The following is a 23256-nucleotide window of genomic DNA, read 5'->3' on the forward strand; positions in this document are numbered from 1 at the left end:
CCTTCCTTGGAATGAGTTTGACATGGGGATAGGTTATATTCGTGATTTGACCTCTGTGCTTGTTATTTCGCCTATGGTGACTGGCCTCAAGTTATTGATGATAGAAACCTGAGAAATGAAATTAGAATTGTATTTTCATATGATCGTGGTCATAATGTCAATAGTCCTAGTGAAATGGTGCTTTCACGACAACTGGCAACTCGGGGGCAAAAACGAGGTCAAATCATGACGTCAGTGATCGAATTTTCAAGTCGGAAAGTCTGAACCTCTAGAAAGGTGCGCAGTGTCCCGACTTCGAATTCCAAGTTGGAAAAAAGTTGGGAAACAATATTTTCCCAGCCGGAGCTCATTATTCCCGAGTTCCCAGTTGACTTGAAAGCACTGAATTCGGAGATTTCCGAGTTCAGCTGATTTTTGAACGCGACAAAACGTCCAGACTTCGGTCAATGACGCACAGACAGGAGCGCACTTTGAAACTGCAGGACTCTTGAGTAACCATGCAGACAATTGAAGTTCTGAAGTGAGTACTTCTTTATGTGGATAACTAGGGCGTATTTAATCAAACCATTGCTTAAGAGTATATTCATCGTCTATAGATGTGGCTAAGACTAAAGAGGTCAAGGGAACGCAGCCAGTCGGGATAGAAGGACTGCGGGTTGGCGGCGCACCGTCGACAAAACAAAGTGTATATTCGTCAAATCGTTTTCGATGTATTGTAACAGGCCCACAATTTGGTAACCATTGTTCGATTTTGATATATTTGGCTGTTTTCGCTGCATAACATTTAGAAATCGTCCCTTTTCAGGTTTAGAAGGGGTGACCGCAAAATGCTAACTCCCATTTGAATAAACTGGTAGCATAGTTAGGATAGATATATCTGGGTTTGGAGGCATGTCGTTTTTAAAGGTGCACATGCAGAAATCGCTCCGCCATTTTCTGGTTGCAAAAATTCTAATAGTTCGCCTAATGTCCGTTTTATTTGACTACAAGCAAGTATGTTACGATTATAATCTACACCATTTAGCCCGTTCTGAAATATATGTTCCATTACCACATATAGTAATATCAGCTGCTTGAACCTCGTGTACAAAACACAAAGTAAAAAACAAACATTTGAAATGTCGAACATAGCAAGTCTAAGAAGGTAGATATGTTCTATCAATGACATTGACAGATGTTGGGTTGCCCAAAAAGTTATGTTTTGCAGCTTTAACTGTAATGCAGTTGATTGGTGATGACGACATGAAAATATATTAGGGTTGACATCCATACAAGCATTTTATTCAGATTTTTACCTCTGTGAAATACCACATTTTTTTTCCTGGGGGGCAATGAGTGGTTTTGGGAGGTTGAACGAAAGCGTTAAATTCCCATGTGCAAAAAAAACACACAAAAAAACTAGTTAAATGCGTTTCATCTACTGCTAGTTTGGAAACGTTTTGCTATGGGGTGGTTAGAGCGTTGGACTAGTAACCGTAAGGTTACAAGTTCAAATCCCCGAGCTGACGAGGTACAAATCTGTTGTTCTGCCCCTGAACAGGCAGTTAACCCACTAGGCCGTCATTGAAAATAATAATTGGTTCTTAACTGACTTGCCTAGTAAAATAAACAAAAATAAATATAGCGAATCTCTGGTTTTGGCAACAGCTCGTAGATACGGTGTGGGTAGGCTGCCTACATGATGAGATTATTATGGACAAAAGAGAGAAATGTTTGCTTGTCAAACGGCAGACAAGCATTGATGATCATGTCACCAGAATAAGACCCTCGTTATATTGCTATGATTATGGTGGTTATTATGTCAATATTTGCGCATAAATGCATTTCCACCGACGTTTCTCGAATAATTAATTTTACAGACAAAAAGATCGCACCTTGTCTAGCGTGTTATGTCGACATTTAGAAAGTTTACCTACAAATGTTATGTTTTCATCAGGCCTGTCGTTATGTTGTTTTAATATGTACTTTACGCGCATAGAATGGAAACTGGTTTGTGAAAACTTTTACATTTCCGGGTTGTTTGTGTGTTGTATTCCAGACAGGCCCTCTCCAGCCTGGATCCTACCCAGCAGCAGCAGCTCTTGGTGGCCGGGTCTGTGGTGGCCGTGGGTGGGCTGATGACCTGTTATTACTGGGTGTATCAAGGCACGAAGACCAAGCGCATTCCAATAGGGGATGGGTGGTGGGGGGCAGGAGAGAAGCCTCAGTCAGAGGATGAGAAGGTTTTCCCCTTTCAGGTCCAGACTTCTGATGAAGAGATACAGGTAGGGTAATGAGGGGGTGAAACTTTATATCAAGTTCATAGTTGCTGCAAGTCTTACTGTCAGTTTCTGGGCACTAACTGGTTCAATCCACTTTGTTTTAACTTCATTTGCCAACATATTGTGACATGGAATCTATATGTAAAATACATTTAGATTTGAAAGAAGTCAACTGTTGTTTGAGGGTGAAATTTCAACCACAGGATTATGACATCATGATAACCAAATTTCAACCACAGGATTATGTCATCACGATAACCAAATTTCAACCACAGGATTATGACATCATGATAACCAAATTTCAACCACAGGATTATGACATCATAATAACCAAATTTCAACCACAGGACTATGACATCATAATAACCAAATTTCAACAGGCAATTGTATAAAATATGTTAAATTTGTATATTTAAAACAATGTCAGATCATAATTTCTATCCATTGTCGGAAAGAAAACTGTAGGGAAAAAACAATAGGCTGGGCAGCACCTCCTGGTGGAGAAATGATGTATCTACAGCTACCCTTTGGTATCCCATCCAGGGTATTATCCAAGACCAGCCATTATATTTATCACAGACTATTACAAATGTGCTTTCAGGAGAAGGATTGTTGTGAGATCTCAGTTAAAAATGAAATAGATTCACTGTCGCTATTAAAGTCATTCCCAAGGGAAGGTGTAACAGATTAAATGAAATGGGACTTTATCTCTCATACAGCATCAATGAGACTATTTAGCCCTGCATTAGTAAAATCATCAACAGCTATTGTTTCAATTCAACCCAGAATTTAATTAAACTTAGACAATATAATTGGCCAAATGTTTCATGCTCTGGTTGATGTAAAATTGAGTGATATTGAATTGTTTGGTTGTCATGTATCTTCTGCTTGTATAGTTTGATCTGTGCCAATGACAGGAGGAATAGTGACCAGTAGCAGAATCAATAGATACTAATATATACATGTAAACAGGATCAATAGATACTAATATATACATGTAAACAGCATCAATAGATACTAATATATACATGTAAACAGGATCAATAGATACTAATAATGAAAGTGTAGTGAAAACACATAGGAAATTGCATGAACTTTGATCTTTTTGAGTGGGGGTGTATAGGTTGTAATCTCATTGATTGTCTCAACTAAATATTATCTGTGTTGAAATGACGTGGTGTGCCCAGTGAGTTATGGTTGAGGATCTTTTAATTTCATGTGATAATCAAGGGAACATGTAACGTTGTGACCACAACAGGCCTAACACAGGTCTTCCTCCTCCATCATCATCCTCCTCTACAGGACTTGTATGACCGTATTGACAAGACCCGGTACACTGAACCACTGGAGGACACAGGCTTCCAGTACGGCTTCAACTCTACCTACCTGAAGAAGGTGGTCTCCCACTGGAGGCATCAATTTAACTGGAAGAAGCAGATTGCAATACTCAACAAGTATCCTCAATTCAAAACCAATATCGAGGGTTAGTAGGCCTTGATGATCACATCATGATCTTTATAGTGGCAGTTTCGGTCTCTCACTCTGTTTGGCATTTGTCAGACATAATCATAAAAGTCAGTTTAAATGTTGACATAAAGAATAAGGCCTTTTATAAAAGGCTCATAGATGCTTATAACAAGTTACCCCAATGTTTTACCCACTGCTCCCTGACCTCTAACCCCCTGACTCCTCTTCCTTCAGGATTGGATGTACACTTCATCCATGTGTGTCCACCTCACCGTGAGGGCCAGAGGGTGTTGCCTCTAATGCTGGTGCATGGCTGGCCTGGCTCTGTTTATGAGTTCTATAGGATCCTGCCCTTACTCACTAACTCGCTGGACAGTCTGGCTTTCGAAGTCATCTGCCCCTCCATCCCAGGATATGGCTTCTCCGAGGCCCCTCATAAGCAAGGTGAGGACTCTTATGGGGCATAAGCATTCTTTAAAGCAGGGGTGTCTAACTCATTCTGCCGCAGGGGCCTCATTCGGTCTTCAACGAAGTCCAAACGGCTGCACTGAAAATGTGTTATATATATATATGTGTATGTGTATACATACTCACCTTCAATAACTGACAGCCTAGCTTTCATTTAGGTGAATATTAGTGAGCTGGACACAGTCAGGAAACTGTACAAATGTACGCTGAACAAAAATCTGAATGCAACATGCAAAGGGTTGGTCCCATGTTTCATGAGCTGAAATAAAATTCCCCAGACATTTTCCATACGCACAAAAAGCTTATTGCTGAATGTTGTCCACAAATGAGTTTACATCCCTGTGGCATATCAACTTACTGATTAAACAGCATGATCATTACACAGGTGCACCTTGTTCTGAGGACAATAGAAGGCCACTCTAAAATGTACAGTATTGTCACAACACAATGACACAGATGCCTCAAGTTGTGAGGGTGTGTGTAATTGGCATGTTGACTGCAGGATTGTCAACCAGGAATGGCCACCAAAACTGTTGCCTTAAAATTGAATGTTAATTTCTCTACCATAAGCTGCCTCCAACATTGTTTTCGAGAATTTGGCAGTACATCCAACCTGCCTCACAACCACAGACCACCTGTAACCGTGCCAGGACCTCCACAACCACAGACCACCTGTAACCGTGCCAGCCCAGGACCTCCACAACCACAGACCACCTGTAACCGTGCCAGGACCTCCACAACCACAGACCACCTGTAACCAGCCCAGGACCTCCACAACCACAGACCACCTGTAACCAGCCCAGGACCTCCACAACCACAGACCACCTGTAACCAGCCCAGGACCTCCACAACCACAGACCACCTGTAACCGTGCCAGGACCTCCACAACCACAGACCACCTGTAACCGTGCCAGGACCTCCACAACCACAGACCACCTGTAACCAGCCAGGACCTCCACAACCACAGACCACCTGTAACCAGCCCAGGACCTCCACAACCACCTGTAACCGTGCCAGGACCTCCACAACCACAGACCACCTGTAACCAGCCCAGGACCTCCACAACCACAGACCACCTGTAACCAGCCCAGGACCTCCACAACCACAGACCACCAGACCACCTCCACAACCACAACCGTGCCAGGACCTCCACAACCACAGACCACCTGTAACCAGCCCAGGACCTCCACAGACCACCTGTAACCAGCCCAGGACCTCCACAACCACAGACCACCTGTAACCGTGCCAGGACCTCCACAACCACAGACCACCTGTAACCGTGCCAGGACCTCCACAATCGGCTTCGTCACCTGCGGGATCGTATGAGACCAGCCACCCGGACAACTGAATAAACTGTGGGTTTACACAACCGAAGAATTTCTGCACAAACGGTCAGAAACGTCTCAGGAAGCTCATCTGCGTGCCCGTCGTCCTCCCCAGGGTCTTGATCTGACTGCAGTTCGGCGTCGTAACTGACTTCAGAGAGCAAATGCTCATCTATCTTCTTTCCATGGCCACTGGCACGCTAAGTAACTTATGTATCTCTATCTGGTTCTATCACTAATACTGTTTCTTTTTTTATTAATCAAGCAAGGAGATTCAAGGTTTTGTTTTTGTTATTTTCTGATTGTGGTAATTCATCTTTTTGGCTTTTTAACCCAGCCCTATTTAGTAAAGTTACTATTAGTTCACTACACTAGGAATAGATGAGTTACTAAGGGCTATGGTCTTCTGTGGTGTCATACTAGAGTATCTGCTATTCTTCTGTGGTGTCATACTAAAGTATCTGCTATTCTTCTGTGGTGTCATACTAAAGTATCTGCTATTCTTCTGTGGTGTCATACTAAAGTATCTGCTATTCTTCTGTGGTGTCATACTAAAGTATCTGCTCTTCTTCTGTGGTGTCCCTCCCTGCAGGGTTTAACTCTCTGGCTGCAGCGAGGGTCTTCCACAAGCTGATGGAGCGTCTGGGTTTCTCAGACTATTATCTGCAGGGAGGAGACTGGGGCTCACTCATCACTACTAACATGGCCCAGATGAAGCCAGAGTAAGAACAATTCTCCTCTTTTCTAGATAAGTGCACTTGCACATTCCCCTTCATGGATTTTAAAGCATATAATTGATGTAACCATTGGCTGGAGTGAGGTGCCAGCAGTGTCTAATCCACAAGGGGGACAAAGTGTGCATCTGTACACTTTGGAAGAAGGGTTTAAAACCAGGAAGCAGCCTAAGAACTCCCGAGTGGCTCAGCGGTCTAAAGCACCACATCTCAGTGCTAAAGGCATCACTACAGCCACCCTGGTTCGATTCCAGGCTGTATCACAACCGGCCGTGATTGGGAGTTCGATAGGGAGGTGGACAATTGTCGTCCGGATTTGGCTGGGGATGGCCGTCCATTGTAATTAAAGATTTGTTCTTAACTGACTTAACTAGTTAAATTTAAAAAAGAACAGACAGCCGGCCCCACTTCTCTCTCTAGTCCTTCCCCTTGGAACCCTTTTGATATTTGTTGATCTGTTAGGTGGGAACAATATGGTGGAAGCACCTCCACTATACTGATTCTACCTATCCAGACCCTTCAGATACACAGCTCCTCCACTATACTGATTCTACCTATCCAGACCCTTCAGAGACACAGCTCCACCACTATACTGATTCTACCTATCCAGACCCTTCAGATACACAGCTCCTCCACTATACTGATTCTACCTATCCAGACCCCTACACAGCTCCACCACAGATACATCCAGACCCTTCTCCTCCACTATACTGATTCTACCTATCCAGACCCTTCAGACCAGCTTCCACACTGATTCTACCTATCCAGACCCTTCAGATACACAGCTCCACTATACTGATTCTACCTATCCAGACCCTTCACATCTGCAAATATCGAAGGGTTAGGGTGGTGAATCCCGATCCCGGGACTCCAAGGTGTGCACATTTGGGTGTTTGCTGTACAGCACTACACAGCTGATTTAACTTATCGAGATTGAGTATTTGAATTAACTGTGTAGTGCTAGAGCAAAGAAGAACACAACGTCTACCCCTTGTGGTCCCCAGGACTGAGTTTGGGAAACGCTAAGTCACGGTTACATTTAGTGTACGCAGAATAAAATGTCTTCAGAACATCAACACTGTAACCATCAAGCACAAAGATTTCTCTGTTGGATGACCACACTCTATATCTTCTCTTCCTGTGCTACTGTGTAGGTGTGTGAAGGGTCTCCACCTCAACATGTTAACTAGCAAACTGAGGGGGTTCGGTGTCCTGCTTTCAATCCTGATTGGCCGCTACCTGCCCTGGCTGGTTGGGTTCACCCGGGAGGATGTCAGGAGGTTGTTTGGTTCAGTAGGTTTCATGGAAAGGAACTTCTATGAGATCATAAGAGAGACTGGCTACCTGCACATCCAGGGCACCAAGCCAGACTCCGCTGGTGAGAATGTCATCACAACTTTTTTTACCTGATATTTCACCTGGCGTTTTGATGATCCGCAACTCCCAGGCTTGTTGTTTGAGCATGAGACTGAATGGACTGCTTTGTTGGTCAGTTTTTACCATCGGTCTGTAGTACTCGTCACACCACCACACACACCTGGTGATATGCTTGATCCAGACTTGCTGCAGCTCTCTGTCCCCCTGATTGCTGAATCATTAACCAATATTTTTAACTTGATTTATATCTGGTACTGGCACCAAGGTTTGGAAGATGGCCCATGTACTCCAACCTTCGAAGGTGGTGACCATAGTGCCCTAAATCATTATTGGCCTATTTCTAAACTTTCTTGCCTAGCTAAAGTATTAGAATCCTTGATTAAATCTCAGCTAAGATCTTTGGTGTCTTTGAAATGTATTCTAAAATTTAAATAAGTTGGTTTAGACCAGGTCATAGCACTCTGCTGCATGCCTAGTTATAAATGTGGTTAACTTTATGGATGAAAGGCAACATTGTGCTGCTCTCTTCATTGACATGTCAAAGGCTTTTGATACTGTTGATCACTCACTGCTAATTCAGAGGCTTTCCTCAATTGACTAGGCTGCATGTAACGGGTTAAAAAATTACTTGACAGCCCTCAATGTTCTACTACACCGGCATGTGGAAGGGCTTGCAAACTATTATGGACCACAAAGGGAAGCACAGCTGCGAGTTGCCCCGTGACACGAGCCTACCAGGCGCACTTAATGACTTCTATGCACGCGTCGAGGCAAGCAACGCTGAAGCATGCATGAGAGCACTAGCTGTTCCGGATGACTGTGATCACGCTATCAGTAGCCGATGTGGGTAAGCCCTTTAAACAGGTCAATATATCAGGACGTGTACTCCGAGTATGCGCTGACATTTTTAACCTGTCCCTGACCGAGTCTGTAATACCAACATGTTTCAAGCAGACCACCATAGTCCCTGTGTCCAAGAACAGCCTTTCAAAGCACTTCATGGTTACAGACTTGAGTGCTACGGGTCGGGTCGGTAGTCATTTGGCAGGTTACCTTGGCTGTTCTTGGGTACAGGGACTTTGGTGGTCTGCTTGAAACGTGTAGGTATTAGATTCTGTCAGGGAGCGGTTGAAAATGTCAGGTTAGACACTTGCCAGTTGGTCAGCGCATGCTCGGAGTGAACGTCCTGGTAATCCGTCTGGCCCTGTGGCCTTGTGAATGTTGACCTGTCTAAAGGTCTACTCACATCGGCTACGGAGGGCATGATCACACAGTCGTCTGGAACAGCTGGTGCTCCCATGCAGCTTTTGTTCCACAAATAAGGTCTATCTTCAAAATGGTCTTACATTTTATGTTTTGGTGCCTCTAGGGCAATTCAGAAAGCTGATGATCGTGTTTTTCTTTCTTTTTGTATTTATATTTTATGTATTTCGGGCTCATCTGTAAAAGAGACCATGGTTTCAGTATGACTCCTGGTAAAATAAATAAATGCAAAGACACACAGACCTCTGATAGTTCAGCTGTAGTAGTCGTACTAATCATATTGTGAAATGTCTCCCCCTGCAGGTTGTGGAGTGAATGACTCTCCAGTAGGCCTGGCTGCTTACATACTGGAGAAGTTCTCCACCTGGACTGACTTCAACAACAGGGACTTGGAAGATGGGGGGCTGGAGAGGTACAAGCTACAGTTCAGACTTTTTACTTTGGGTTGTGAGTGTAGAAATATATATTTCTCAAAAAAATAAAGGGAACACTTAAACAACACAATGTAACTCCAAGTCAATCACACTTCTGTGAAAGCAAACACATCAATGCGAGCTGTGGCAAGATGGTTTGCTGTGTCTGTCAGCGTAGTGTCCAGAGCATGGAGGCGCTACCAGGAGACAGGCCAGTACATCAGGAAACGTGGAGGAGGCCGTAGGAGGTCAACAACCCAGCAGCAGGACCGCTACCTCCGTCTTTGTGCAAGAAGGAGCACTGCCAGAGCCCTTCACAATAACCCCCAGCAGGCCACAAATGTGCATGTGTCTGCTCAAACGGTCGGAAACGGACTCCATGAGGGTGGTATGAGGGCCCGACGTCTACAGGTGGGGGTTGTGCTTACAGCCCAACACCGTGCAGGACGTTTGGCATTTGCCAGAGAACACCAAGATTGGCAAATTCGCCACTGGCGCCCTGTGCTCTTCACAGATGAAAGCAGGTTCACACTCGGCACATGTGACAGACGTGACAGAGTCTGGAGACGCCGTGGAGAACGTTCTGCTGCCTGCAACATCCTCCAGCATGACCGGTTTGGCGGTGGGTCAGTCATGGTGTGGGGTGGCATTTCTTTGGGGGGCCGCACAGCCCTCCATGTACTCGCCAGAGGTAGCCTGACTGCCATTAGGTACCGAGATGATATCCTCAGACCCCTTGTGAGACCATATGCTGGTGCGGTTGGCCCTGGGTTCCTCCTAATGCAAGACAATGCTAGACCTCATGTGGCTGGAGTGTGTCAGCAGTTCCTGCAAGAGGAAGGCATTGATGCTATGGACTGGCCCGCCCGTTCCCCAGACCTGAATCCAATTGAGCACATCTGGGACATCATGTCTCGCTCCATCCACCAACGCAACCAACGTTGCACCACAGACTGTCCAGGAGTTGGAGGATGCTTTAGTCCAGGTCTGGGAGGAGACCATCCGCCACCTCATCAGGAGCATGCCCAGGCGTTGTAGGTAGGTCATACAGGCACGTGGAGGCCACACACACTACTGAGCCTCATTTTGTCTTGTTTTAAGGACATTACATCAAAATGGATCAGCCTGTAGTGTGGTTTTCCACTTTAATTTTGAGTGTGACTCCAAATCCAGACCTCCATGGGTTGATACATTTGATTTCCATTGATCATTTTTGTGTGATTTTGTTGTCAGCACATTCAATTAGTATTGAATAAGAATATTTCATTCATTCAGATCTAGGATGTGTTATTTTAGTGTTCCCTTTATTTTTTTGAGCAGTGTACTTTTTAGGGGGTAAATATATTGCTGTCCCATCAATTACTCTTAATCAAATGGTCAGATTTGCCAAAACTGCAGGGGAAACATTCAATACAACTTGCTTTGTCCCAGCAAAACAATGAACCTATTCTATTTGCATGCACATGTTGCCTTGATAGCATCCAGTCACAGTCCTATTCACATGAAAGCAAACGGGAAAAACTGAAACAGGGACTTCCTGGGTTGTATTTATTAGTGCACACTGTAGCAAAACATTTTGCAACTGAAATAGTGTTTCTTATTGGAGAATGAATTAAACCCAGGGCTGTTGATTGGTTCATTGAGAGAGCCTGGTTCCTGTGTTTTAGGAAGTTCACCCTGGACGACCTGCTGACCAACATCATGATCTACTGGACCACCGGCTCCATCGTGTCCTCCATGAGGTTCTACAAGGAGAACTTAAAGACCAACATTGACAACAGACTGGATAATCAGTGAGTTTGTATGTGAGGTAGCAGAGTTCTCCAGTATGACACTGTTGCTACAGGGTCTGTCCATTTAATATGACACAGGCTGTTCCTACAGGGTCTGTCCATTTAATATGACACAGGCTGTTCCTACAGGGTCTGTCCATTTAATATGACACGGGCTGTTCCTACAGGGTCTGTCCATTTAATATGACACGGGCTGTTCCTTCAGGGCCTGTCCATTTAATATGACACGGGCTGTTCCTACAGGGCCTGTCCGGTTTAATATGACACGGGCTGTTCCTTCAGGGCCTGTCCATTTAATATGACACGGGCTGTTCCTACAGGGCCTGTCCGGTTTAATATGACACGGGCTGTTGCTACAGGGCCTGTCCAGTTTAATATGACATGGGCTGTTCCTTCAGGGTCTGTCCGTTTAATATGACACGGGCTGTTCCTACAGGGCCTGTCCAGTTTAATATGACACGGGGGGATTGGCCAAGATGGCTGCTTGAACAGACGCTTTTTTACCGAGCTCCGTACCAAACTTCAGAAAGATTGTGAAAATTGTTTAAAAAAAAAAAAAAAGTTTAGTCATTATCTTTATTTGTTCAAGATATAAGACCTTTCCTGTGACTGGAATGATAATTGGATAATTTATTTCAGCATGTCCATGCAAAGTCGTGACAAAAAAAGAAAGGAAAAAGTTAGCCGTTCTATTGCTAATCAACAAGAGAGAAAAGTGCTTATAGACAACTGCCATAACTACACTTGGCCTATGGATAATATCATGCTTTCGAATGCTGAAGATGACGAATTCCCCTCTTTACCGGTTACTCCGTGCAAACCTCCACCCTCCAAAAAACCCAACATGAACTCTGACATCGTGGCTACCCTCTCCTTACTCATCAACTCCAAGTGTGACGCCATTGAGAAAATGGTAGCCGCGAACACCATGGTTATCGAAGGCTTGAAAAAAGACTGTGGGTTTGCATGTGGTGAAATTAATGATGTGAAAACGAGAGTGGCAAAAGTTGAAAAAAATGTGGAAAGGGTGGAAAAGAATAACAATGTCTTCCATAGACGTCTCACTGATCTGGAACAATACACAAGAAAATGGAACCTGAGACTCTGACTTGCCAGAGGTGGAGAATGAAGATGTGCGAGGAGAGGCTATCCGTATATGCCAAGAAGTTTTGCCTGCAGAGAAGAACAAAGTTGGTGATACCATCGACGTTGTACATCGCCTCGGCAAGAAGCAACAACAAAGCGATTCAAGACCCAGGGTATCATCATCCTATTCACTACCAGATTCTACAGGGATGCTGTCTGGAAAGCTGCTAGGAAGAACGCCTTCCTTCAGAGCCATGGTATGCGTTTCGCCGAGCATCTCAGCCCGGAGGACATAGAAAGAAGGAACAAGTTGTGGCCAACGATCAAGATAGCACGAAGTGAGGGGAAGGCTGCTTACTTCGTCGGAGGACGAGGTTTCATCAACGGTTCAGAAATCCATATTCCTCCCTAAAATCTCACCAGAAGGAACAGGTTGATGGTTTCAGCCATGCTATTCTCATTTTCCTTATGTGGTTTACCTATCAAGCATCAGGTGACTATTTTAAAGGAATACTCAGGTATTTCAATTCATTAGTTTGTTCTTGTATGACCAGAAGTCCTATTTTCTTTATAAACTTACGAAGAAGATTGAAAGCTGAATTTATGTTTTATGTATACAGTAACTAAGATACTGTTTTAAATGGCATACAGGTCTGCTCTGACTTTACACGGTTATTGTTCTATTTAGTTATTAATACTTATTTCCAAAAAAGGTCTTAGGAACGTTTATGTAAAACATTTTGTTATTCAATTATTTTATGATCAGATTTCATATGTACTTAAAATAGTAGGTACCATTTTATTTAAATTATTATTTGTTTTATTTCTCAGAATAGTTCCTGATTACACTAAAGAGGGTTTTTAGTCTCTCCTACCACAAGAACCCTTGGTTTGGTCTTGAACATAATTTCCAGTTGAGTTGAATTTCAAAGGTTATGGAATAAGCTATTTTCACTTTAAATTGACTTAAATGGTGCAGATCTTGGTTCCTTATCGTTTACGTTCACTGCTCCTACGTCTTTGACTCATCCTACTACAGTTTATACTTTTATATAATCTTTGTTGTTTTGTCTTTGTCTATATTATCTCTTAATGCTAGGGGGTTACGAAACAGTGTGAAGCGCAAGGCCTTATTTTTATTTGCTAAACAATTTCGAACAGATTTTAGCTTTTTTTCAAGAGTCTCACTCAATTTCTGCTGATGCCAACTTCTGGAGGTCACAGTGGGGCAACGATATTTGGCTTTCCCATGGATCTGAACGCTCTGCTGGTGTCACTACAATGAAAAATACCTTTGGTGGTAATATTCTACACTCGGAATGTGACCCCTTTGGTCACTTTATTTGTATTGTGATCAGTTACAATGACATTACACTCATTACTGTAAACTTCTACGGGTACAACACCAAACATGAGAATGATGAGTTGCTTGAATCTATAGAGAAACATATACTTCATTGGCATCTAAATTTCCCAATTTGTTATTATTGATAGGCGGGGACTTGAACATTACAATAGATAATTCAACTGATAGATGGCCCCCAGGTAGGCCAACCAATCAGAATTTGGGTTTAATACTTTTTATGGAAAAGTTTGATCTTACTGAGATATGGAGAGAGAGGTTTCCGGCCGAAAGATCATTCACTTGGAGTAACAAAACAGGCTCCAGACAATCCAGAATAGATTTTTGGCTTATATCCAAATGTATTGATAGTGAGTGTGTTACTACAAATATTTGTACTACTCCCCTCACAGACCATAAGGCTATTTACATTGATATCAAAATATTTACCCCTGATACAAACCTTGGTAGAGCATCCTACTGGAAGCTAAATAGATCATTATTAAATCATGATATAGTTACATTTGAGGTTAAAGATCTGCTCTCACACTTTTGGGAAAGGGCTTGTGAAGAAAAATCTTATTGCAAGAACTGGGAGCTCTTTAAATTTGAGGTGTCCAAATATCTTAGAAAATATGGTAGTAATCTTGCTAAGACCAGAAGAGCTGAGGAGGAAAAGGTGATCATTAAGAACTTCCCTTTCTCAGAGGTCCCCAGCCGACCTCTTGGGGGAGGAGAAGATGGAACTAATTGAGTTACAAAATAAACTGGATAATATATATAAATTAAAAGCAGAAGGAGCCTTTATTAGATCTAGGAAAAAATGGATTGAGGAGGGAGAACAGAATTCATCCTATTTCTTTAGACTTGAGAAATTTCACTCTAAAAATAACACTATCCATAAGTTAAACATTGATGGTGTTATTACAGATGACCAACAATTAATCGCTAAATACTGCAGCAATTTTTACAGAAAATTGTATAGCTCTACGTACTGTCAGGAATCCACAGATATGTTTTTTAACTCACTGAATAATGTTCACTCTATCAGTGATATAGAATCTAAACAGTGTGATGAACCCATCAAAGTTGAAGAGATTATAGAGTCTATCAAACATCTAAAGAACAATAAATCAACAGGTGTTGATGGAATTACATCAGAATTTGACAAATTATTTTCTGAACAAGTAGCTCCCTTCCTATTTGAAGTCTTTTTTAGAGAGTATTAAAAACAATGTTCTCCCTCCTACAATGAGTCAGGGGTTAATAACACTGATACCTAAGCCTAAAAAAGAAGTGCTGCTCATTGATAACTGGCGTCCAATTTGTCTTCTTAATAATGACTATAAGATATTAGCCTCACTACTTGCAAAAAGAATTTAAAGACGTTTTGGATGCAATCATTGATGAAACACAGTCTGGCTTCATGAGGAACAGACATATTTCTAACAATGTCAGACTAGTATTAGACGTACTTGACTACTCAGACCTAATAACTGAGGATAGCTTCATATTATTTTTAGATTTTTATAAAGCATTTGACACAGTAGAGCATCAGTTTCTCTTCCACTCCCTTGAGAGACTTGGCTTTGGGGATTTTTTCTGTAAGGCTATTAAGACTCTCTATGCAAATGGTAACAGCTCAATCAAATTGAAATATGGCACCTCACCTAGATTTGAGTTAAAGAGAGGAATTAGGCAAGGTTGTCCTATCTCTCCGTACCTGTTTTTATTAATCACCCAACTTCTTGCAAATTCTTTAAATAATAGTCCTGTACAAGGTATTTCCATAGCTGGTAAAGAAATTATTATAAGCCAGCTGGCTGACGATACACTTTTTCTGAAAGACGCTAGTCAGATTCCCATATCGATCAATGTGATACAATCCTTTTCCAAAGCGTCTGGTCTATATCTTAACATTAAGAAATGTGAACTCATGGCTGTCAAAGATTGTGTGACACCTTCATATTATGGTATTCCAGTAAAAGAAGAACTTACATATTTAGGCATAACCATTACAAAGGATCAGAAGTCTAGAGGCTTACTAAATTTTAACCCTCTTATTTAAAAAACCCAGAAGAAACTAAATCAATGGCTACAGAGGGACTTATCTTTAAAAGGTAGAGTCCTAATAACCAAGGCTGAAGGTATCTCTAGACTAACATATGGTGCTCTATCTTTATATCTTGACTGTAAAATAAGCAAGGAGATAGACCAGATGCTTTTCAACTTTCTTTGGAGAAACCGTACCCATTACATTAGGAAAACTGTTGTAATGAACACTTATGAGAATGGTGGACTGAATTTTCTGGATTTTACTACTTTAAATAATACTTTCAAGATCAATTGGATAAAGCAATTCCTAAGAAGACTCACTTCTATCTGGAATTTTATTCCTCATCATGTCTTCTCTACTTTTGGTGGCCTTAACTTCATGTTGTTTTGCAATTATAATATTGACAAAGTTCCAGTGAAACTTTCTGCTTTTCATCGGCAGGTTTTCTTGTCATGGTCCTTAATTTATAAACACAATTTTTCTCCACAGATATTATATATGGAATAATCAGGATATATTGTATAAAAATACCTCTCTGTTTTTAGAATATTGGTTCAGAAATAATATCCTATTGGTGAGCCAACTGGTAAATGCAGAGGGTCTTTTACTCAGTTATAAAGAATTCTTATCACTTTACAAGGTCCCTGTAACACCGAAAGATTTTGCAATTGTTTTAGATGCCATTCCCTCAGGTGTTGCTATGTTATTCAGGAACATGTCAAGACCTGACCCTCAGAGCCTACCTTCTATTGACCCTGTTGACTCATCAGTAGGGAAGACCTGACCCTCAGAGTCTACCTTCTATTGACCCTGTTGACTCATCAGTAGGAAAGACCTGACCCTCAGAGCCTACCTTCTATTGACCCTGTTGACTCATCAGTAGGGAAGACCTGACCCTCAGAGTCTACCTTCTATTGACCCTGTTGACTCATCAGTAGGAAAGATTTGTTTCTCTTTTGGTCCATTCAACAACAGAGCGATACGATCCTTGTTTCAGCAGGATGTTGTATCTATACCTTATGTCATGCCTTATTGGAATGGATTTATTGATAATATCTGTTGGAAAAAAGTTTGGATGTTGCCACACACATACCTACTTGTTAACAAAATTAAGGAAGTTTCCTTTAAAATTATTCATAAATATTATCCTGCCAACCACTATATGAAGAAGTTTAAGGAAAACATCAACTCAAATTGTTCCTTTTGTAACGACCACCCAGAAACAGTTGTGCATCTTTTTTGGCATTGTATGCATGTAAGAAAACTGTGGCAAGACATCAGTAGGTTTATAATTGAACACATTTATGAAGATTTTACACTATTGTGGAGAGATGTACTGTTTGGATTCTTTACATACAATAGAAATAAGCGCAATCATTTTTATGTAATTAATTTCATTATTCTTTTGGCCAAATTTCATATACACAAATGTAAATTTACAAACAGAAAACCACATTTTCGTACCCTACAAAAAGAAATTGAACTGTATTTTAAGACGGTTAAATGCTCTACTAACAAAAAAGCTGTTAGAATTGTAAGTATATGCATGTCCCTTAAGGTCCTTGTGTAATTGTAATGTGATATTGTACCCCCTAGCTCGATTGTCCATTGTTTGTAATCTATGTATGCTTGTGTTCCCTCGTGCTTTATGTATTGATTTGTAGTTAATAAAAAATAAAAAAATTAATAATAAAAATTAAAAAAAAGTAATATAACAGGCTGTTCCTACAGGGCCTGTCCATTTAATATGACTTGGGCTGTTCCTACAGGGTCTGTCCATTTAATATGACTTGGGCTGTTCCTACAGGGTCTGTCCATTTAATATGACACGGGCTGTTCCTACAGGGTCTGTCCATTTAATATGACACGGGCTGTTCCTACAGGGTCTGTCCATTTAATATGACACGGGCTGTTCCTACAGGGTCTGTCCATTTAATATGACACGGGCTGTTCCTACAGGGCCTGTCCATTTAATATGACACGGGCTGTTGCTACAGGGCCTGTCCATTTAATATGACACGGGCTGTTGCTACAGGGTCTGTCCATTTAATATGACACGGGCTGTTGCTACAGGGCCTGTCCATTTAATATGACACGGGCTGTTCCTACAGGGTCTGTCCATTTAATATGACACGGGCTGTTCCTACAGGGTCTGTCCATTTAATATGACACGGGCTGTTCCTACAGGGTCTGTCCATTTAATATGACACGGGCTGTTCCTACAGGGTCTGTCCATTTAATATGACACGGGCTGTTCCTACAGGGTCTGTCCATTTAATATGACACGGGCTGTTCCTACAGGGTCTGTCCATTTAATATGACACGGGCTGTTCCTACAGGGTCTGTCCATTTAATATGACACGGGCTGTTCCTACAGGGTCTGTCCATTTAATATGACACGGGCTGTTCCTACAGGGTCTGTCCATTTAATATGACACGGGCTGTTCCTACAGGGTCTGTCCATTTAATATGACACGGGCTGTTCCTACAGGGTCTGTCCATTTAATATGACACGGGCTGTTCCTACAGGGTCTGTCCATTTAATATGACACGGGCTGTTCCTACAGGGTCTGTCCATTTAATATGACACGGGCTGTTCCTACAGGGTCTGTCCATTTAATATGACACGGGCTGTTCCTACAGGGTCTGTCCATTTAATATGACACGGGCTGTTCCTACAGGGTCTGTCCATTTAATATGACACGGGCTGTTCCTACAGGGTCTGTCCATTTAATATGACACGGGCTGTTCCATTTAATACAGGGTCTGTCCATTTAATATGACACGGGCTGTTCCTTCAGGGTCTGTCCATTTAATATGACACGGGCTGTTCCTACAGGGTCTGTCCATTTAATATGACACGGGCTGTTCCTACAGGGTCTGTCCATTTAATATGACACGGGCTGTTCCTACAGGGTCTGTCCATTTAATATGACACGGGCTGTTCCTACAGGGTCTGTCCATTTAATATGACACGGGCTGTTCCTTCAGGGTCTGTCCATTTAATATGACACGGGCTGTTCCTACAGGGCCTGTCCATTTAATATGACACGGGCTGTTCCTACAGGGTCTGTCCATTTAATATGACACGGGCTGTTCCTTCAGGGTCTGTCCATTTAATATGACACGGGCTGTTCCTAAAAAAACAACAAGACACTATTTAATAATACATGCCAGGGGACGTATAGTACATGTTGTAGTTTTATGTGATCTTTGTGGGACTTGAACCCATGATCATTCTTGCTTTGTGTTTTGATGACAGGCTCCCAATAATGAGATGTTCTAGGCAGTTGTTTTCTACCTACTTTAGTTGAATGCACTGATTGTGAGACACTCTGCTAAAACTGTCTGTTATGACTAAAGTGTACATGTGGTGTTTGTTAACCTGTCTCTCCTGTCCTCAGCACGGGGGTGTATGTGCCTACAGGTCTGGCGGCGTTCCCCAACGAGCTAATGCACGTGCCCCAGGTGTGGGCTAGAGCCAAGTTCAGGAACATTTACTCCTACTCTTACATGCCCCGAGGAGGCCACTTCGCTGCCTTCGAGGAGCCACAGCTCCTGGCTGACGACCTGCTGCAGTTTGTGAAGAAGGTGGAGAAGTTGTAGAGTTGATGGATACAAGAGGTCGACTCTCCCCTCCTGCCAAGTGCCTGGAAGAAAAACCAGCAGGACTGCAGAACGTGATGACACTACAGCTTGGAATTGTAGCTTTGTACTAAAAACATTCATGTTAATCTAAGATTAAAAATCAGAAGCACTGTCTGATTATCAGGTAAATACTTGGTCAATCAGTGATGTTAACACTGCAATATGATCATGCTCAGTGATTGTGTTGGTGTAATATTAAGGCTATACAGTCAACATAATGGACCAATACTGTAATAATGAAATGATCAGCACTTCAATACTGATGTCTTCCAGATTGCAAAAAAAACTGAAAGCATCAATCACAGATGTCTGTTCTTTTCTTGTTGCAATAATGAAATACTGCTATAGTATACTACTGATGTCCTGCTATAGTATACTATACTACTGCTATACTACTATAGCATACTATACTACTGCTATACTGCTATAGCATACTATACTACTGCTGTACTGCTATAGCATACTATACTACTGATATAGCATACTATACTACTGCTATACTGCTATAGCATACTATACTACTGCTATACTGCTATAGCATACTATACTACTGCTGTACTGCTATAGCATACTATACTACTGCTATAGCATACTATACTACTGCTATACTGCTATAGCATACTATACTACTGCTATAGCATACTATACTACTGCTGTCCTGATATAGCATACTATACTACTACTATAGCATACTATACTACTGCTGTACTACTATAGCATACTATACTGCTGTACTGCTATAGCATACTATAGCATACTATACTACTGATGTTCTGCTATAGCATACTATACTACTGCTGTCCTGCTATAGCATACTATACTGCTGTTCTGCTATAGCATACTATACTACTGCTGTCCTGATATAGCATACTATACTACTGCTGTTCTGCTATAGCATACTATACTACTGCTATAGTATACTATACTAATGCTGTCCTGATATAGCATACTATACTACTGTTATCCTGATATAGCATACTATACTACTGCTATAGCATACTATACTACTGCTGTACTGCTATAGTATACTATACTACTGCTGTACTGCTATAGTATACTATACTACTGCTGTACTGTTATAGCATACTGTACTACTGCTGTACTGCTATAGCATACTGTACTACTGCTATAGCATACTATACTACTGCTATACTGCTATAGTATACTATACTACTGCTGTACTGTTATAGTATACTATACTACTGCTGTACTGTTATAGCATACTATACTACTGCTGTACTGCTATAGCATACTGTACTACTGCTGTACTGCTATAGCATACTATACTACTGCTATACTGCTATAGTATACTATACTACTGCTGTACTGTTATAGCATACTATACTACTGCTGTACTGTTATAGCATACTATACTACTGCTGTACTGCTATAGTATACTATACTACTGCTGTAATCATGTCTATTGTGGTGACCCTGTAAGGCAGGGATGTCAAACTCAGTCCAGAGTGCCAAGTGTCTGTGGATTTTTCCTTTCAATTAAGACCAAGACAACCAGGTGAGAGGAGTTCCTTACTAATTAGTGACCTTCATTAATCGAGGGAGGAGTGAAAGGAGTTTGACAGGTGCTGTAATGTCTTCCTGTTTAGTGTCTGATATTTGTGAGGGTAGTAGCGACAACACCTGTAGACACTCGGCCCTCCGTGGAACGATTTTGACACTTCCTGTTTAGTGTCTGATATTTGTGGGGCTGGTTCCCAGGAGTGACCTGGACACAGCTTAAGTTTAGTCCTGGACTAAAAATATATTTCAATGGTAGTGTTCCATTGAGCATGGTTTTTAGTCTCGGTCTAGATTAAGCCTAATCTATGTCCCGGAAACCATGATGAATTTTCTGTGGACCCCAGGAAGACCAGCAGTCACTAAGGGGTCAGCTTATGAGGATCCAAATGAACAAATTAAATTAACATCCACAAGTCAATAACTTACAAGATGTTGAACAAGATTAAACCTTTGTATGCTGCAAAATGTGAATAATTCAAATGAACCATGTAATTTAGTGATCCAGTTTAGACTGACAGACAGTACTGTATATTTCAGAAAGATGGTGTCAAACATTTTAATAGAAAACCAAGACGAGACATCATACAGTTACAACCAGATGACAAGTAGGTATACAGGTCAAAAAGTAACTTAGGAGGCTATATACAGTCACACCAACACTGCTTTCATTACAGCACATTCCCAAGCTACACCAGACAGCATATTCATTTCAGTCATAATGTAGAGGTGATGCCAGTCCTTCATATGAACCTCTATAGAAACATAGTCCCTGGACTGGGCTCAGGGTTACAGAGAGAGAGTCGTACCTGGACTGGGATCAGGGTTACAGAGAGAGAGTCGTCCCTGGACTGGGATCAGGGTTACAGAGAGAGAGTCGTCCCTGGACTGGGATCAGGGTTACAGAGAGAGAGTCGTCCCTGGACTGGGATCAGGGTTACAGAGAGAGAGTCGTCCCTGGACTGGGATCAGGGTTACAGAGAGAGAGTCGTCCCTGGACTGGGATCAGGGTTACAGAGAGGGAGTCGTCCCTGGACTGGGATCAGGGTTACAGAGAGGGAGTCGTCCCTGGACTGGGATCAGGGTTACAGAGAGAGAGTTGTCCCTGATCAGCACTCCAGTTTGGCATTTAGATCAGTATGATCAGGTTTATATAGACATGGGGACCTGATCCTCGATTTAAAATGATCATTTAAACTACTAGTACTACTAATCCCCCATGTTAGGAAACTGAATTCAAACTCCACACCACTCTTTAGTACAGGCACCGAAACATAAAACAGTTCCACAAATAAGGTGAAAGAAAAATAAAAGCTGCAGGAGAGCTCCAGCTGTTCCAGACAACTGTCATCATGATTTGACGAATATCCAAGTTGTTTGTCGACCGTGTGCCGCCAACCCGCAGTCCTTCTATCCCGACTGGCTGCGTTCCCTTGACCTCTTTAGTCTTAATCACATCTCTAGGCGATGAATATACTCTTACGCAATGGTTTGATTAAATACGCCCTAGTTATCCACATAAAGAAGTACTCACTTCAGAACTTCAATTGTCTGCATGGTTACTCAAGAGTCCTGCAGTTTCAAAGTGCGCTCCTGTCTGTGCATCATTGACCGAAGTCTGGACGTTTGCCGCATTCAAATCAGCAGAAACTGGAATTCTCCGACTACTTTGCTTTCACGTCAACTGGGAACTCGGGGAAAATGAGCTCCGGCTGGGAAAATCTTTTTGAACGGTAATCCAACTTGGAAGTCGGGGAAAATGAGCTCCGGCTGGGAAAATCTTTTTGAACGGTGATCCAACTTGGAAGTCGGGACACTGGGCACCTTTCTAGAGTTCAGACTTGAAAATCCGATCACTGACGTCTTGATTTGACCTCTTTCCCCCTCCCGAGTTGCCAGTTGTCGTGAAATCACCATTTTACTCGACTATTGACATTATAACCACGATGATAAGAAAGTACAATTCTTAATTCTAATTTCATTTCTCAGGTTTGTATCATCAATAACTTGAGGCCAGTCACCATAGGCTAAATAGCAAGCACATACGTCAAATCACGAATAAAGCCTAGCCCCATGTAAAACTAATTCCAAGGAAGGCAGAGTGTCTGTGGGTTTTCTACCCTCGTTCTTGATTGATGAATTAAGGTCTCTAACTAGTAAGGAACTACCCTCACCTGGTTATCTAGGTCTTAATTGAAAGAAAAACCAAAAACCCGCTGACACTCGGCCCTCAGTGGAATGAGTTTGACACTCCTTGCCAGGCCTAGCTTGTAAGTAACCACCGTCTAATGTCAAAGACACCGGTAACTTCTAACTGTGGTCTAACAGTAGGCTTAATGCTAGAATGTATAAATAGCCAATCTTCCCTAAAGACAAAGCCTAGTCCCATTTAGTTTAGCGTCACTTATATAAAAGATAAATTGTTTTTTAAGAAATCCATTGCTGTGCAGGCTCTCATTTAATAATATATTTCCATTATGAGTTATATAGCTGTAGCCTACAACC

General features: G+C 42.0%; 1 protein-coding gene across 1 annotated transcript; it reads left to right on the top strand.

Moving 5' to 3' along the window:
* The first annotated feature begins 266 nt into the window (after window positions 1–266).
* LOC115144473 (epoxide hydrolase 1-like) lies at window positions 267–21228 on the top strand. The gene is made up of 9 exons (XM_065002687.1): window positions 267–520; window positions 2039–2264; window positions 3564–3744; window positions 3963–4172; window positions 6114–6243; window positions 7410–7633; window positions 9199–9307; window positions 10976–11101; window positions 18990–21228. Exons 1-9 carry the CDS (start codon window positions 498–500, stop codon window positions 19189–19191), a joined length of 1431 nt encoding a protein of 476 aa, XP_064858759.1. The 5' UTR covers window positions 267–497; the 3' UTR covers window positions 19192–21228.
* The last annotated feature ends 2028 nt before the right edge of the window (window positions 21229–23256 follow it).

This window comes from Oncorhynchus nerka, linkage group LG16 (genome assembly GCF_034236695.1).
Source record: "Oncorhynchus nerka isolate Pitt River linkage group LG16, Oner_Uvic_2.0, whole genome shotgun sequence".
Lineage (NCBI taxonomy): Eukaryota > Metazoa > Chordata > Actinopteri > Salmoniformes > Salmonidae > Oncorhynchus > Oncorhynchus nerka.